This window comes from Ochlerotatus camptorhynchus, unplaced genomic scaffold, assembly GCF_037179485.1.
Source record: "Ochlerotatus camptorhynchus isolate MF236.1 unplaced genomic scaffold, CSIRO-AGI_Acam_v1.1 ptg000357l, whole genome shotgun sequence".
Classification (NCBI taxonomy): Eukaryota; Metazoa; Arthropoda; class Insecta; order Diptera; family Culicidae; genus Ochlerotatus; species Ochlerotatus camptorhynchus.
In genome coordinates, this window is record NW_027040845.1 from 3,633,019 (window position 1) to 3,651,981 (window position 18,963).

The 18,963-nt window shown below is 39.8% G+C and overlaps 2 protein-coding genes across 2 annotated transcripts; both read right to left on the reverse strand.

Annotated features, from left to right (window-relative positions):
* Positions 1-7,419: 7,419 nt before the first annotated feature.
* Positions 7,420-8,809, reverse strand: LOC135709261 (uncharacterized). Its single transcript, XM_065231560.1, has one exon. The coding sequence runs from the start codon at positions 8,800-8,802 to the stop codon at positions 7,894-7,896; it is 909 nt and encodes a 302-aa protein (XP_065087632.1). The 5' UTR covers positions 8,803-8,809; the 3' UTR covers positions 7,420-7,893.
* Positions 8,810-11,542: 2,733 nt separating this feature from the next.
* Positions 11,543-14,025, reverse strand: LOC135709246 (charged multivesicular body protein 7). Its single transcript, XM_065231531.1, has 3 exons — positions 13,451-14,025; positions 12,781-13,386; positions 11,543-12,713 (listed from the first exon to the last, which is right to left on the reverse strand). The coding sequence occupies exons 1-3, from the start codon at positions 13,925-13,927 to the stop codon at positions 12,351-12,353; spliced, it is 1,446 nt and encodes a 481-aa protein (XP_065087603.1). The 5' UTR covers positions 13,928-14,025; the 3' UTR covers positions 11,543-12,350.
* Between the last annotated feature and the right edge of the window lie 4,938 nt (positions 14,026-18,963).

Genomic DNA, 18,963 nt, shown 5'->3' on the forward strand with positions numbered 1-18,963 from the left:
AGGAGCTCGACAGTCCGTTAATCCTCCTTCGAAAACCAGTATTACGTCCGTTCGGTGGAAAATACTAGCAAACAATGAACTTGTCACCCAAAATAGGCTTCCTCCCGCACGGGGCAACGAAGCGCTTATCGTCTAGCCGCGATGCCTGACGGACTGCCGAGTGCCTAGACTTACGCGTCGGCGATTTCGATCAGGACGTTCAGCTAATCTATTCTGGCTATAGCCTGGGAGTCGAATGGTTTGCTTGCTAGAAAATTGATTGTCGAGTGCCTTGGACGTCGGAATTGTGCAGTTGACGACTGCTTACATGGAACAAGTATTCCTACGGTCAATAATTCAAAACAAAAATGCTCTTGAAAATAGTGCTGGAAGATCATACTAACACTAGAACAGGCATATGGACATAACACTTGATTTCCAAAGAGATTCCGAACTTGCCGATGTAATACCAAACTTTTCTAAATCGCTTCAGTACTCATGCTACGGATACACCTGTATGACCAACTATGAGCATGAGTATTATTTGTATAATCCATTATGAGCACATCCATGGTCGCACTTGTATAGTTTTTGGATTTGCTCATAATTTATTATTCAAATAATGCTCACGTGCATAGATTGTCATGCAAGTGTATCCGCTGAATTACTGTGAGTCTCAGATTTCCTGAAGTGATGCAGTACTTTTGAAGCTTTTCTACAGTGATGCAGTACTTTCTGAAGCAATCCTATTTTTTCAGTGCTTACCGAAGTGATTTCGAAGTCTTTTGAAGTGACACAGTATTTTTCGAATTAACCATTTTGTCAATCTTCTGCATTAATTTACCATCAGATGTCACTGCTGATGTTTGTGGTGGCATCTATCGAAAACTAAGTTTAATATGTTTCCGTTAACTGTTCATAGAGGACAGTGCAGGGCAAAACATATCTGGTACTTCTATGTATACATTTAGATCAACATCCGAAGAACTTCCTTTTTTATATATTCTACACAAAAAATACACTCGAAGTCCATCCTTTTTTGCATATTCTGCATAAAAAATACTTTTTAAGGCCCGTCCCTGACAGGCAAGGGGTAGGTCACTCCGCACACCAATCTTGGGTCATCTTTTTTGTCAGTGTGCTGCAAGTGTGCCGATTGTGGCGGTCATAGAGCAAGCTGCGATTTTTTGTAAAATACTTATCTAGGCAACCCGGTATTTCTGACACCTTGAACAAAGATGAATACTAAGATGAAACAGTCGGAAGAAAAACTTTCTATTTTAGTGTCCTCTTTCACGGTCCCTTTCATCCAATGAATATCCCCCGTATGCAAGGTAATTTTGTGGTTTTGCTTCCCCCTCGGTAGAGATGAAATTTTGCGCTCTTTTTTATCAACACAATCACACCAAAATCAGAGATGTCCCAATTTTTAAATTATTCGATTAATATCTAATCGATTATTTTTTGTTCGCTGTGCTGTCATTTTTCCACTAATGAGAGTGCAGCATATGTTTGAAACGATGGGTGATGATCCTCTGGTGAGGTTAATGCTTATATCAGCATGATATAACCGATTACAAATATCTTAATTTTCGGTTTGTTAATCGATTAATCGATTATTCGAATGAAAATCGACCATCACTAGATGAATGTGAAAAGTCATTTCAAATTTAAGGTCGTACATAAATAATGATACAATTTGAAAGGGACCGGGGCTAATCACAAATTACGTCCCCATGGTAACTGAAATAAACACGAGTGCGGACCGGTTGGTTTTATTTTTCTCTACGCTTTGCATTTCATTTCGTAATTCACCTACGGAACTTGCAGAAACTCAAACGCAGCGTACGCCATCAGCGCCGCAACAGAAACACAAACGGAAAATCAAATCCTTCCTCTAGTTGTCGCGGTCCTTTGTCACTTTCACTCGCACAGGACGATGGAAAATTTGAACTTTTTTCTTCTCTTCTCTGCAGTCGTGGCTTTGCTCTGCGATTTCAAGAGTCAAGTTATTAGTGTTGTGCTCGGGCAATCCTACTCCGGAAAATGGATGGCTGAATCGGTCTGTTCCTGAATATACAGTAGGGTGTCCCAAAATGATACCTAAGAGTATTACAAACAAACTTTTGTATGGCGGCAACTCTGGGAAATGTTGTTTAGAGGTCGCCCCGACGAGATTTTTGAAAAAAGTCCATTTTTCATAGCTATTATCCAATAAATATTTTTAGTTCTTTAAATTTCAGAGAAATCTCACCCTTTTATATTTTTCGCAGATTCCCAAGGGTCAAAACTATAAGCGAAAAAAATGTTACGGCATGTTCTGTGTCCAATTTGTTAGTTACAATTTTTCAAATTATCTAAAATGATGTTTTTTGTTGTACATCACTGCATTCAATCATCAAAAGTGGGTATCAAACATAGCGCTATTATCAAGCAAATGCAGCAGAAATATGGGAAATTTTATAAGCAAAAACTTTGCTCAAGACACTACCTCATTTTTAACCGTTAAAAAGTTGTTCGTGATTTACTGTGGAAAGAAAAGTTCAGAATTTCAATACTTGCCGCACAGACAAACAGACGTAACTCTTCATTGTGTATCTTTGTTCATGCATTTAACGGTTGTTTTGAATATTATCAGTTGCGCGAACTACTCGCCGCAGCGCTGGCATTGGATTTTTTTGACGTTTCTATACATTCTATAGAACTTTTGTGCAATATTGTTTGCGAGCTAGCGAGCAAGCTTGTTTTCCGCGAGAAGCCTGAGAGATGTCGTTATATGTTTTGAGATACTATGTTTTCAAGAAAAACATTTTCAAAGAGTTACGTCTGTTTGTCTGTGCTTGCCGTATGTCCACCAGCAAATCAAACTATCATTGAAATCGATAAATACAAATCACCTACTTCGTTGCAAATCACTTGATAACATTTGTTTTGAAGTTTCTAGAATTCAATAGGAGGATATATGAGCGGAGAGGGATCACACAATTTATTATTTTCATTTGATTGCCGCAGCAAGCAGAACCAAAAAAAGAAAATCATGTCACCAAAAACCAAGCTCAAGTCGGATCTCATCACCGGTATTGCGAGGAAGTATTTGCCCAAAAACCGTTTGCCGTCTGAGTAATTGTAACAGGTACTTTCGATTCAAGCATAAAACTCAACAACTTTCAATCGGAAAAAGCATTCAAAAAAATATATTAAAAATATATAATATATAAATATATTGGATAATAGCTACGAAAAATGGACTTTTATTCAAAAATCTCGTCGGGGCGACCTCTAAACAACATTTTCCAGAGTTGCCGCCATACAAAAGTTTATTTGTAACACCCTTAGCTATCATTTGGAGGGTGAGCCCCCAGATTTCCAGACATAGTGAAATTTTGGGACACCCTAATATACAGTCAAACACCACGTAATGTTCTGACCACAACTTCAATGACAGTTGTCCAGCAGTGCTCCCATTTTATTTACAACAATCCAATGCCTACGAGATTGTGCTGAAGGTGTACTGATGGATGTACCCAAGCTGTGAATCTAATTTTGGCACAATGTGCTGAGTGATGGACTTCGGATGTTAATCGAAAAGCATATATAGAGGCACCAGACGACAGAGAATTCGTGAAACTAATAATATTTCAATTGAACGTTGAATGCGTGTACTACGATTGAGAAGAAAGTGTCTGTTTGTCGTGAATCTCCCACCACAGATCACGTGCCTATACACGCTTTCGATTGTTTGAGACATTGGCAAGCAAGCTATCTTCCGCGAATAAAGACTGTACTCGACAAAAGTGAGAAACATTGATTAGTTTGTAACTTTTTAGCTGTTTATGCTGACATAAATTCATCAAATCTGTCTATATAGTGGTTATCGATATGGCATCGGAGCAAGAGCAGATCCGCCTAAAAATCTTGTGTGTTGACGTGGAATATCCGACTCTCGAATGCGTCCCACATTCGACGATTTCCCGGGTGGTGAAGTCATTCAAGGAGAGCCAGACGACCCAGCGGCGGGCAGGCTGCGGCAGAAAACCGAAGACAGTTGACCCAGCCATGAAGGTGTTGAGTCTGTTCAAGCGTCGACTGAATCTGTCGGTCCACTTCTTCTTCTTCTTCTTCTTTTCTCTGTTTTGGTGTTTGGAAACACCACTCCGTTTGGCACAGCAAGAACCGCTATATCGCCAGCTTATTTTCTTTCCAGTCTCGTGGACTTTTCCTCTTCGCAGTTGTCATTTCTGACAGCCCCCACAGTCAACTGTGACGCTCAGCTCACCTCGGTGATGATGTTATACTTTGCTTAAATTTTCTTGTTGATTTCTTTGAGGAACCGTGTGACGTTTCTTAGAATAATTACATCTTTCGTAGCATAAATTTCTTCCAATGTATTAAATCTATCTAGTTCATATTTTTCTCTTGAAATTACGTATTTGATGCAGAACAGAATTAAGTGCTTAGCATCTTCTATTTCATCGCAGATGTCGCATAGACAATCGCTTTCAATGTGTATCTTATATAGACCATATCTAGAGTAATCGTGTCCCGAAAAAATCCTATTTAAAGTGCGAACTTCACTGTTTTCTAAAGCCAGTCCGTGGTGCCATGGCTTTTCTGGGATTGTATTTTGTAATGCGAAGTATTTTCGCCCTTTTCCTAGCTCCGCCGTGTAGTTCACATACCATTCTTGAGAACGGATCTCAGCAACCTGTTGGAAGTAATTAATCGCGTCGTGGGTGAAAATGTTGTTTTTAGCTGTTGTGTCCTGTATAATTGCTGCTTTCGCCAGTTGATCCGCTATCTCGTTGCCTGCAATCTTCACATGTCCAGGGATCCATTGGATGCTGGTTCGCGATGTTGACGCCATACGAAGTATATTCTCCACGGTTTCATGACGCTCTCGAGCTAATTGTTCATTCTGGATAAATTGGCAACCAGACTTAGAATCAGTCATTATAACTGTATCCTGTAGCTGATTGCGTGTAATGTATTGAAGAGCAACGTATATAGCCTCAATTTCTGCTGACATGATGCAAACTGGATTTTGTAACTTCAATGATAGTCGGAAATGTCCTCTTTCATGGAATACACCTATGCCGCATGTATCCTGATACTTGGAAGCATCAGTGTAAATAATTTGACGTCCAGCGTACTTCCCGTGAATCAATCCTAGTGTGAGCTGTCTAAGGACAACTTCTGATGTTACTTTTTTTCTCCAACTTCCGTCGTGCAAATTAGTTTCGATAGCTACGTAGTTCCTTGCATCTGTGCTTCTCACTGATCGTGATAGTAAATTGAAAATAGGTCTGTGTTCTTCTAGTAATTTTTCTATGAACGTAAAATTATTGGAGCCTTCCGTATATTTCTGTGGCGAATTTTCTAGTTGATTCCATACCACAGATCCATTGTGGCATTGTTTAACTAAATCCTTTCCGATGATGTATATTCTCCTGAACTCTGGAGGTTCCTGTGCAGCTATTGCATGTAGAGTATTCAACGGTGTGCTCTTCGTGCAGCCTGTAATTTTTCGAAGGCATTGGTTGTTAACGACTTTCAGAGCTTCAAGATTGCTCTTGCTGGCAATTCCGTAGATTCCAGAACCATATTCTACGAAGTTTCTTACAATCCCGTTGAAAACCAGTCCCAGGGTACTCGGGTGTCCTCCTCCGCGAGCACTACTGATCACTTTGATCATGTTGAGTCTGTCTATAGTGCGTCGTTTCAGGTCGCGAATGTGAGTTCGAAATCGAAGTGATTTGTCAAGAGTAATACCTAAGTATTTATATGTGTTGACTGTTTCAATGTTTTTACCGTTAATTTTTACGTCTAGAGTTTTATCGTTTGCTTGAAAAACCATAGCTTTGGTTTTATCGGTGTTAATAACAAAATTTAATTGCTTTGCTTTTTCTTCAAATTGTGTTACAAATTCCTGTGCTTTCTTCTGAACATCTGTAATATTTTTTCCTTCCAATAGTATCGCGAAATCGTCCGCGTACTGCACCAGGATCACGCCATCAATTCTAATGTAGTGAAGATTTGCGGTATATACGTTGAACAATGTAGGAGATAGTATGTCTCCTTGGGGAAGACCGTTACTAACAGTTCTTGTAATGATCTCGCTACCTACTTGTAGTTGTAGTCTTCGTTCTCTTAAGAAAGCAATGAAGTAGTTTGAAAATTCTTGGGGAGTTCTTTGCTCGATAAGTAATTGTTCCAACGTATCAATTTTAACCATGTTGAAAGCATTAGACAAATCTACAAATATGGCCGCTGCAACTTTCTTGTCTCTTTTAATCCTAGATATTTCATTAGTTACAAAAGACAGACATGTATTTGTGGATAACTTCTTTCGAAATCCGAAAGACAGTGTCGGTAATAGTTGATTTTTGTCCAAGAACTCTTGGTATTCCGTCAGTACGGCCGCATTCAGTGTTTTGATTAGGCAGCTTAGCATTGATAGCGGTCGAGTACCTTCCAAAGTTTCCGGATTTTTGCCTGACTTGGGTATAGCCACTATAGATATTGTTTTCAACTCTGCGGGTATTCTGCCCGTTCGCCATATCCCGTTCAATTCCCGAATTATTGTATCCTGTATTGCATTAGGAATTTGTTTCAGAATATCATAAGATATTCCGTCGTGACCTGGAGCAGAAGCTTTCTTCTTTTTTTCCAAAAAGTAGTTCCATTTTTCGCTGTTGATGATGTCGCGATCTGTTGAGTACTGACTGTACTCTGTATCGATCCCGTCCTCTAGTGGAAAATGCTTATCCATGAACTGTATTGCTAAACTCCTATCCTCATGAATCAAAACATTACCTGTTCTGTTTTTCTGTCTGCCTGTAAGTCTTCTAATGTCACTCCATAGAAGTTTAGATGGTGTGGAAGGATCTATAGATTTTACGAATTCGTTGAATTTTTCTGTTCTGGACCGTTCTCTCACCTTGTTGAATAAACATTCTGCCCTTTTGAATTCTAATAGCTCCGTAATGCCACTCGTTTTATTGTAGCGAGTTCGGGCTTCGTTTTTGACCTTCCAAGCTGATTCAACCTCCTCGTTCCACCAGAACTTTGGGTTGTATTTATCCTTCTGTTTCGAGTTTTTAACTATTGTTTTTACTTTCTTTTGCAGGTCTTTCAGGTTTCCTATTTCGTTCGTATCCAAATTCCTAAGTTGCTTATGGATTTTCTTTTTGTTGATGAAATGTCGATTTGGTTTGTCTGGCACTCCATGCAGTGTGGTTACCAATGCAAGATGTCTACTGCCTCCTATCCCGTGATCCAAAACATTCATCTCCAAATCCTGATATAAAGCTGACGTTGCCATAGCCAAGTCTATGGTCGTTGATCGCTTATTCATCTCCGCCGGAACAAAAGTAGGGTCTCCTTTATTAAGTAATAGGAAATTTGATTTGTTGATTACATCCATTACTATGGCACCCTTGATATCCGAAATTCGCTTATCCCATGTAAAGTGGTGTGCGTTGAAGTCTCCGCCAACGAAAACTTTACGGTAGCACTTGATCCTGTCATATATTTGCCTTAAGCTCGCTTTGAGGTCTGTATTGTTTACATTAGGAGCAATGTAAATAGATACTACTACTAGGTCTAAAGATACTATTTGTCTAGCTAAGCACTGTATTTTATCGAAAGTGGGGACTGATATTTCTCTTGATTTATATTTGTTGTTGATAATGATGGCTACACCACCTTTTCCGTCTGCTCTAGAGTCTAAATACGTATAAAAGTTAGATATTTTGTACTTTGTATCTTCCAGTTCCTTTTTACTCCATGTTTCTGATATTAACGCTACATGATATTGATCTTGTATGAGAATTCTAGATAGTTCTTCCTTATTTTTTTGTAAACTTTGTATGTTACATTGGAATATTCTAAGTTCGTTGATCATTACGTTACTACTCACGGTTTCACATTATCCGTTTCGTGTATGAAGTCCGGCCAACCCATCAGCTTTCCAGTTTGGGAGCTGCTGGGCATGTTACACTTGTTGATTGTTTCATTATTTGATTCTGCTACGTCCATTCCGGTTGCACCGAGCTGTTGAGTTATGTTCTGTTGACGAAGTTGTTCGAATTTCTGAGCCCAGCGGTCGAAGTCCGTCACCCGATACTTGTTAAATAGAGCTACGCCATTCTTCTCTCCTTCCTGATCCGTCTTCTTCTTCTTGTCAGCAAATACTTGAACTTTATCCGCGATGTTGACATCCTCCTGTTGTAGTGTTCGCTTGTTCCTCTCCTTTCGATACTGATGTGGATTCTTAGTCTTGAAGTTGCCTGCAACCATATCAGCGAAACTGTCTGCGGGTGTCGGGAATTCTTCCACGTTTTCGAGTATTTCGTATCGATTTTGGGTCAACACTGGATTGAGTTCCCGTGCCTCCATGTATGTCAAGTTCGTCTTGGACATGATGGTTTTGATGTTCCTTTGCCTTGACCATTCTGGACATTCACTGTCCGTTGTTCTGTGTGCCTTCTTGCAGTACATACACTTCTTTGGGTTTGGACAGTCTCCACTGTCCATTCCTTCATGTTGAAGTGCACACACCGTGCATCGCTTTTTCGATCGGCAAGAGTCTGTCTTGTGTCCGTATCGGAGACAGTTGTGACAGATAACCGGTTTGTTAATGAACGCCATCACCTTGTTAAGGCAGCAGTAAAGCTTGACCTCCTCTGGCAGCTTACTTGTTCTGAAAGTAACACTGATCCTGTTGCTAGCAGTCTTTACATTGTCGACGAAGCGGTGAAGCCGATTGACATCCAAGATTCGAACTAGACATTGCATGTTTTCCTTGATTTCCTTTACGGTCATATCGGTAGGCACTCCAGCCACAACTCCAGTGACTGAAATGAAGCTTCTGGGAACATACAACTTGTAGTTTTGTTCCTTCAACTTCTCGTCTTTCTGCATTCTGTTGGCCACTTCAAAATTCTTAACAAAAATCAACACTTTCTTTTGTCCCAGGGGTCTCATGTTGGTGACATTGTTTTTGTATTCTGCTGTTGCGGAAAGTATCTTTCCTAGCGTCAGTTTGTTAATTTTGCAGGTTCCTTGGTCATCTTCGAGTTCGGCAATAATCCGATATGGGCAGGGATATGGGGCATTGTCGGTGTGGTTATATTCACATATCTCATACTTTTTCCCGGGAGGATCCGGGCTTTTCTTTGTTGGATCTGCCATTTTATGAGGTTATGTCATGGCGTCCTCCAATATGGCGGTACCGCTTTTGTACACCTTTTCCCCCAAATCTCTTTTCAACAAATCTCTTCTCCGACTCTATTTAGCACTTCCGCAGTAAAACAATTACTTCCAAAAATAAACGTCTGTCAATTTCTCAACACTTGAATCGAAATCCGTAAATTATCCGCAAATACTTGAAAAAATTCACTTAGCTTGAAAAAACACGTGTTGTCACGCTCGAAACTTTTTCCGTAATGCTGTCGGTCCACGATGCGGTGAAGAAGCCGAATGTTTCCATCTGGTTTGTCCAAAAAACGATGAAACGTGCCGGAATCTACGTCTACAAGTTCCGGAAGGCACAAAATTTGAACGACAAAAAAAAAACACGAGAGCCAAAACCCCCGTCAGGAAGGCTGTACCGGGAGTGGCTACCGAATCCGAGGTGCGTCGTGATGGACGACGAGACTTACATCAAAGTTGTTGCCGAGGCAGGAGTTTTACGTTGCCACATTACGGTTGGCCGTTCCTGAGGAGGTAAGGAAGAAGAAAGCGCACTAATTCGCCAAAAAGTTCTCGGTTTGGCAGGCTATCTGTGGGTGCGGCAAGATGAGCCAGCCGTACATCACGACGGGTACCATCAACAGGCAAATCTACCGGGACGAGTGCCTCCAGAAGCACCTCTCTCACCCTTCCTGCGGGCTCACGGAGGCGAGACGCTGTTTTGGCTGGATTTGGCATTCGGCCACTACGCGCGGCCGGTGTGAGACTGGTACAGAGGCAACAATATTTTTTTTTACCAAAAGACGTCAACCCATGGATGGGTGTCAAGGGCCAGGTGCCGGCACTCGGTTATGGAACGGAGATCCAATAAAGCAACGAAGTAGAAACCTAACCATAATGTTGTAGTTTATTCCTTGAAAGTTTGAAGATAATCCGACTTAAAATGTTTTTTTTTTGGCGACCATTTTTGTGTCTAACTTTTTTCGAGTACAGCCTTTAGCTCGTGAGATGTCGTTAGTGAGTTCTGTGACTATATTTTAAAGTTTGTTTTATTTAAAGAACTACAGTAGTTTGTCTGTGGTTGGGCCAAGGTGGTGACCCAACCAGTGAATTTCTACTGTAGTTCTAAAAATGACGAATATCTTTAAATTCCTCGGGATTCTTGTTTTCTTAAGTTCCGATAACCCCGAGATTTTTCAAAGTTTTAGGAGATTTCGAAAAGCAGTAAATAAAAATCTATTGAAATGATTTTCAAAATTGATTTAAAATTAACTTCTAAATACAGTCAACTCTTCCTTACTCTTTATTCAAGGGACCATCAACTTAGAGAAGTATCGAGTTACAGGCAGGGCTGACAAATGTCATTTTCAATGAAAGATACCACGCGATATTTACAGAGATATTTCTGTCACTGTCATCGGATGAGAAAACGATGATAGAGATTTTCTTCAAAATCTCATCGAATTTTTCGTCATGACATCGTTATTACTAACTCATTTTTTGTTTTTAAAGTTACTTGTACCGAGAAATTCGTAATAATATATTCACTCTACCGATTACATACGGTTACTTGCTTGAATTAATCTAAATCATTTAGAAATGTAGATGTAAAAACCGCATAAGAATTATTCTCATGAGAGCTTGATCATTGGAAAATGACAAGAAAGCTAATGATAGGTAGTAGCTCGTGATAGTGACAGGACTTGTTTTCTCATTGTCACATGACGGCCGTGATTTTTACCAGGTCTGATTACAGGACATTAAGGAAATATTCGAAATAAAAAAAAAAATAAATAAATATTAAGTTATAATTTTGACATGAAATGAGAATTTATGTAAATTCGTAAATTAGTCAAGTTGAATATTTTTTTTATGATTTATTGATTTAAAAACTCACATGTTATTTTATCCAAAAATGTTTGAAGCAGATCACAATTTTACAATTAAGCTTAATTTTGAATCTCACTAATAAATTTTAATGCAACTGCTTTATCTAAAATTACCGGAATAAATTGGGTAACCTTCTTTAGGGAGAGAGCAATGTTTGCAAAATTGAAGGCACTTTAAATTTCATCGAATTAGGGCAAATATCAAGCTACAAAATATCAAGTAAGGGAGTATTAATATTCTATTTAGTATACAGGGTGGTTGTCCCAAATAACCGAGGCAGTTTTTCATTCATTTATGTAACGTCGGTCTTTGTTCCGCAATCTAGTGCCAATCACCGATGGACATCGATTGCCATCCACTGACGGCAATCGAATGTGCAGAAAGGCAGCTTCCACACCTGCGTAGGATATCGCACCCATTCAACACACATTTTTTTTTTTTTTTTTCGTTTTGGTTTGTTTTTTTCCGTCGATCTTGTTTTCCGTGCCGAGCACCAATGCTACCGACGTGCCAGGGAGGCAGCTCCCATACCTGGACCCTACATATCGACTCATCAACTCATGAACCGGGGACCAACGGCTTTACTTCCCTTCAGAGATGTTATACATCAGAACATCCCGGCGGCGCCGACAATTTGACGTATGAATAACGATTATATAACATTTGTCCGAATGACACTTTCCCTAACGTCGCTAGCCCGAATCGTTTGAAAATAGTCTTATTTTGACCCCAGCATTTGTAACTTTGTAGAACTCTCAACAAATTTTTGAAACATCTGATATTCTTATATGATTTCCCATCAAGCATTCAAGTACTAATAATATTCAAAAGTTCTCGAGAGAACTGCTCATGTTTAAAAGAAGGAAGGATCTTCTCTAATGGGGATTGACAAATTCAAAGCAACTTATACAGAACAAAATTAATGAATTCCTAAGGTGTTAGAAACAAACCCCCGTAAAAGAACCATTCCAAAATATCTTTCCGATTCAAAGTTACACCTCTTTATTTTTGCTTCACTTATTTGGGTCAACCCTGTATTCAGATTCTTCACAATATGTATCGACCAAAAACTTGCTGAACAACATATTTTTAAAATAGCTGGTACAAACACTTGAATTAAAAGTGAATTAACGGCTGAAAAATACAATCATAACAATCATTTTCTTTGATATCTGCATCAGTTGTAACAACCCTGTCTGAGACTTCGAAGATTGTACAGGCAGAATATTGAAAATCAATAATCGAAAGCAAACCAAATAATTGAAGCCTAGACTCAATAAAAAAAAAATTCAATTCAACATAAACGCAGGACGTGTGGAAGGCAGATTGTTGTTTGGCAGGACTGACGTCCCAGCACTGATCGAGGTATCCGACGGGGGCGGTGACGGTACATCCATTCTCAAGGCCAACAATCTCTTTTCGATTTCCTTATCGAATTCATTCAACTGTGCGAGAGTAGGTTGGCCGGGTCCTCCTGCACCAGGGATAGTGGGGGGTGCCACTCCGGGTGTTGCCGGTGGGGCCACAATATTGTTCGCAGCCAAATTCACATCGATCAAATCGGAGAGCTCTTGCTCCAGCTCCAAATCGTCGACGTCCGTGTTTTGTGGCGTGCTAATCATCGTTTGCATCTCATCCTGTTGCTCCAGAATCTGTGAAAAGGAAATAAGTTGTGCAAATGGTACGAAATCGGGTTGAAACTAAAGTCATCCTCCTTACCTCCTTCATCTCCGCCAGGGTGTCATCTACACTGTCCAAGGTAATACCGGAATCGGCAAACGCAGTCTTCAGAGCATTCGAGCCAATCTTGTATGCATCGATAACGTGTCTATCGCTCTGCGAGTCGTGAATTCGAGACACCATGGTTTGCACATTATCCAATACGTTCATCTTCTTGTCCAGGTTCTTTTCCAGAAGGTGCATCTTTTTCAAATTTGATTTAGCCAGCTGCTTCTTTCCGTCCCGTAGATTCTGCTTCACGGCCACCATCGTGTCGGAGATATTCTGCTCTAGCTTTTCGATGACCTTCATAAGATCATGTTCGGTTTGTTCCAGATTGTAGATGGATCGTTCGATGTCCGTAATGGGCTGGGCTTGCGCTCCAGGTACCGCGAATTTTAGCAGGACCTTTTTCTCATGATCCTCTTCGGATGGTAGTTTTTCCATAAAGACTCGCTGTCGGCAAAGCAAATGGTGCAGCACGAGATCAATTGCTTCACCAGAAAGGTTCAATTTTTTTACTAGCTCCGTAAGACTACTTCTAGATAGGAGAACGTTGTACTTATTCTCTTTCTGTATCAGCTTCTCCAACATATTAGATTGACTCTGAAACCAACATTTTCAAATTATTAGGCAACCTTGAGAAAACAAAAATTCAGAACATAGGTACCTTTATAACTTCCATGCAAATAAATTCCGCACTCTCATCCTGAACATTGCCAACCAACTTTTCCTTCACCTTACCGAATCCCCAACCAAAGGGCCGTTTCACCATCACATCCACTGCCCAGCCGCTCCAGGTTTCCTGAGGCATCTTCAAGAATTCAACTTTAGCCACAAGCTGCCCTTCCTTCATCATATCTTCGAAAACCGTCGATAGACAGTACGGGCTCGTACCTTTCCTTTTGAACACTCGCTTGAGTTCGGTAATCGACACCGATCCGGATCCTTCGTGTCCGCAGTATTTCACAATCAGCTCCTTCCAGAATCTCATTTTTGAGTCATAGTTTTCCGGATTAACCGTTCGGGTTCGAAATTCGGTCAGCAGCACTCCCATCCGCGAATCATCTCGCCAGGCATCCGGGTAAAACGATTCTTCCAGGACGTACATCGGCTGGGTGTTGGAAGGAAACGACTTTCGGGACATTTTTATTTCCGTTAAAACAAATCACAGGAATTCGCTTCTTTTTTTACTGAGACAAAATGCGTTACATTTTGCGATTGGATCAAAATAATCAGTTTGAATGATTGTTTTGCATTCACGGCTGCCAGCGTAATCAGGCAGGGCTGTACTTTAGCCTCTGTCAAGCAATTTCATACACTCCGAAAAATATTGCACAACTTTTCAAAATTTTAATCCACACAGCAAAAAAAGTTGTTGAATATTACATCGAAACTGCTGCAACCAGGTCAATCCATCGGTTGAGTAATATCACATTGTACGATGTACATCGATTTTGCGAACAAAATTACATCCATTGATGTAATATTGCATCTGCTTTTTGCTATTACATCATTATTTCATACATCAGCTTGAATTACGTTGATCGATATTACATTTTTTTTTGCTGTGCAGCTTATGCGCTTCCAATAATTTAGATCAATCACCGTTTGCCTTTTACCAATTTTATGGCTGTTAAGAGTAACTCGAAAGAATAACAAAGTTTATTTTCCTTAAAAAAAAATGAATAAAATTAAAACGAAGTATTTTCAATGAATGAGACTCGAATACGTTAATAAAGAAGACAATCAGGCATTCTGTTGTTGATGAAAATCAGGACTTGCTGTTACCATAGAGGTAACTCTAATGGCGGTAAGCTATAACTCGGATTAACTTTTAATACCGTCCCTGTTTGAAAGATCTGCGAATTGTTTGCATAGCATCGTGTAGAATAACTCTGATGCCGACATCAAAGCAGCCGGACATTCTTGATCAGGATTTAATCCGAGGATAATACCGATTGGAGCTTACAGCCATAAGACCAGAAGGTCCCGAAGAAACGTGCTCATCTTTTTGGCTCAGCTCTGGTACTCTCTTCGGTCCCAAGCTAATTGATGCACCCCTCGAAACATAGCAAAATCCACGAACCTCTCATTTTATTTGTCAAACTTTCATAGCGATTCAAAACAAACATAGTGTAGTACTGGAATTTTAACTAGAATTGGGTACGTTAATCGTTAGCTTGGAACCAATAGGCTAGTCAAGTAGTGAGCCAATTTAAAATCGATAGTTTCGTATTGATTGTTGCAGTTACCGTACACACACACGTATAACAATCCAATTAAAAAACATAATATTTACTGTCAAAACATTGAAAATTTATGTCGATTTCCATAATATCAATAATTTTCATGGTATGGGTATGAGCATTAGAGTGATGCAAAATTTGAAATTTTCGCTCCACAATACTTAAACGATTCCAAATCGGATCCTGACTAATCTCTCAAAATTTGAACCCATTTGGTGAGAAACTGAGATCGCACAAACCATTTAAAGTTTGTATGGGAATTACTATGGTAAACCCAAGATTTTTGTTCATGTCTATCTAATAATTCACCATATTGGTCTGCTTCAAAAAAAATTTTAAGCTACAACTTTGCTGAAGACCACTTTTTGATTAAATGCAAGAATCGAAAGTTATCAATGGTTCAATGCGCTGATGTCTTATGATCATGCTCAATCAACTGCTCAGCAGGCAACATTGATGTTTCTGGGGCGTTGAATAGGACACAAAAATCATGTCTACTATGTCACACTGCAAAATACAGTGTTGCCTACAGAGCAGCTGCTTGTCCATGTCATAAGTTTACCAATCTCTTAAATAATTAATATCTTTTTCCTGTCTCGTTTTACATAGAAACGATTTTGAGCAAAGTTGTAGCTGAGAAAATTTTCTATAAGAATGGCTATCGAACTGTTTCGCAGCTCAATATGGAAAAAAGACTAGAAGGCAATGAACAAAAAAGCTGAGATTTCCCATAGTAATTTACATGCAAACTTCAAATGTCTTGTGCGAAGTCTGTTTCCAACCAAATGAGTTGTAACTTTGGGAGGCTAATCAGGACCCAATTTGAAACCATTTAAGCACTGTGGAGCGAAAAAGTCAAATTTTGCATCAGTCTAATGAGCATTGTATCGTTAAAAATCAAAATTAACGTTTTCTCCCGTACAACAATTTAACAATAGATTTTAATGTACTCGAAATTCAACAGTAAAAATCTGTAAAAATCAGTGTAATTTCGTTGTTTTTGTAAAATATTTTTTTTTCGGGCTGTAGTTTGTAGTTAATGTCGAGGTAAAAGTTTCTGAACATCAGTAGCTTTATGTAGAATCGAGTGTAGAATAGCAGAATGTTTGGTAATATTGGTGATTTACAATTGTAAAACTATAAAAAATACTTATTGTTATTTTACATCAACAGGCTGGATGAAGCCTCAATGATTTAAACCTTATCAACTATGGTAAAAAAAATACATTCAAGCATGGTCATAACATAAAAAAAAACATTAAAAAACGTATATCTTATAGTCAATATTTTAACTCCTGCCGGCGAAAAACAGAAGAAAACTTTCGACGAAGCGCATCACGGGAGAGATGAAAGTCGAAAACAGATGCAACTCTGTTGAATGTTCTCTGCAGTCCGCAAATCGCACCGTACGCTCCATAATTTGTGCGACGTAGAGGCAGTCTTAGCAAAAGGTTATTACGAAGCGGTCGGGGATGAACATTCAGGTCAATTTGCCTCAGGATAGCCTCGCAATCTGTCCTTCCTTGCAGGATATCGGCCACGGTTAGGGCTCTGCTTGTGTCTCTTCTAGCCCGGAGAAGTTCTAGGTTGATAAGTTGACAACGGCTTTCGTAACGGGGCAATCGAAATGGATCATTCCAAGGCAATCTACGCAACGCAAAACGAAGAAAGCGACGTTGAATAGATTCAATTCTCTCGGCACCGTTGTTGTAGTTTGGGTTCCAAACCGCTGAACAATACTCAAGCGTCAATCGAACAAGCGAACAATAGAGAGATTTCAGACAGGAGATATCAGTGAAGTTTTTAGCTATCCTAAAAATGAACCCTAAAGTTCTTGACGCCTTATCAACAACATATGCAATGTGTTGCTTGAATGAAAGCTGCGAATCCAAGATCACACCCAAGTCTTTCACCTGATTCACGCGTTCGATTGTCGAGCCAAGCAGGTCATAGCTAAATATTATCGGTTGTTGTTTTCGTGAGAACGTAATAGCGGAGCATTTGGCTGGGTTCACTACCATTCTGTTTAACCTGCACCAACTAGCGAATACATTCAGTTGACGTTGAAGAAAGTGACAGTCAGCAATGGAGCAGATTCGTAGAAAGATTTTGAGGTCATCTGCATATGATAACCGAGGAGCTTTGATGACCAGATGCACGTCGTTGAAGTACAGTATAAAAATTAACGGTCCCATGTGGCTTCCCTGAGGTATACCTGATGTGGCGAAGAAGCTAGCTGATCTGCAATCTCCTATGGCAACTTTTAGTTGCCGACCGGTAAGATATGATCGAAACCAACTCAGAAGATTACCGCATACACCGAGCCTGCCGAGTTTAGCAATCGCAATAGCATGGTTCAACTTGTCGAATGCTGCGGATAGGTCTGAATAAATAACGTCCGTTTGAACCCGATCCGACATGCTTTCGGTTATATACGATGTGAGACACAGCAGATTGGTAGTTGTAGAGCGGCCGACAGTAAACCCATGCTGATCAGCACTCAAATACTGCTTGCAATGGGACAGCAACGGTTCCATAATCACTAGCTCGAATAGCTTCGAAACGGCACTTAACGATGTAATTCCTCGATAGTTATCCACAGCTCTTTTCCTTCCTTTTTGTGGACGGGAAACATGTGTGCAAATTTCCAGCCAGATGGAAATATGCCACCTGAGAGAGACATTCGGAACAGACGAAGAAGCGGAATTAACAAGCTAGCAATATGTCTCTTCAAAAATACAGATGGAACTCCATCAGGTCCAGGATTGAAGGATGACTTGAGCAGAGCCGTAGCCTTAGACATCATTTCTGCATTAACATCAATTGCACCCAGCGTTTGATCGTTTACTGGAACGTTCCTGGCAGCCAGGTTAATATGGTCGTCAGTTAGTGTCTCATTAGTGAATACACTGGAAAACTTTTCGGAAAAAAGGTGGCATATATCTTGAACAGTGGCAGCAACTTCTCCGTTGAATTCCATAGACGATGGGAGGCCGGATTCCCTGCGTTGCTCGTTCACGTAGTTCCAAAAGGATTTCGGGTGTAGCTTAAGTTTGCGCTGAATGCCTCGTTGGAAACTTGAAAAGCATTCACGACTGACTCGCTGGTACATGTGATTCAGCCTTACATAATGTAGTTTCATAGGAAGCGTGCGATACTTCGTAAATCTTCTCAATGCTGCTCTCTTGATTGACTTCAACCTACGTAGCTCTCTCGTCTGCCAGGGAGGGTAACAGGTAAATGGTGATTATATGCGAGATTAAATGTGAACAAATGTCCACAATGATTTTTTAAGCTGTTCCAAATCTCGGGTTTTTATGTATACCTTGACTCGACCTGGACCCACGATGTGTGAATTGTAAATACAAATATCGGAAAATACACAAAAAATAGGTAAATCCTTTGTACATGAAAAACACATTCATAATGAACACCAATACGAACACAATTCATAATGAACACCAATACATTTCATAAACAAAAATACACAAAACTTAAAAATACATCAATACACAGCAAAAAAAGTTGTTGAATATTACATCGAAACTGCTGCAACCAGGTCAATCCATCGGTTGTGTAATATCACATTGTACGATGTACATCGATTTTGCGAACAAAATTACATCCATTGATGTAATATTGTATCTGCTTTTTGCTATTACATCATTATTTCATACGTCAACTTGAATTACGTTGATCGATATTACATTTTTTTTTGCTGTGTACGAACAAATACAAAATACACCTTTTCAAGTCGGGTAGATGAATTTAGATAGGCGCTCTAGCGCAGCCCTGTCGACATTACAATGAAATGATTCAGTCCAGTTTGGCTGCACTGCTGCCAGTATCCGTGCTGTGTTTAGATGATGAACTACTGTCATCATTGAGACTGTCATCAGCAATTTTCTCTTTCAGCCCATTCGTAGTTCGCTCA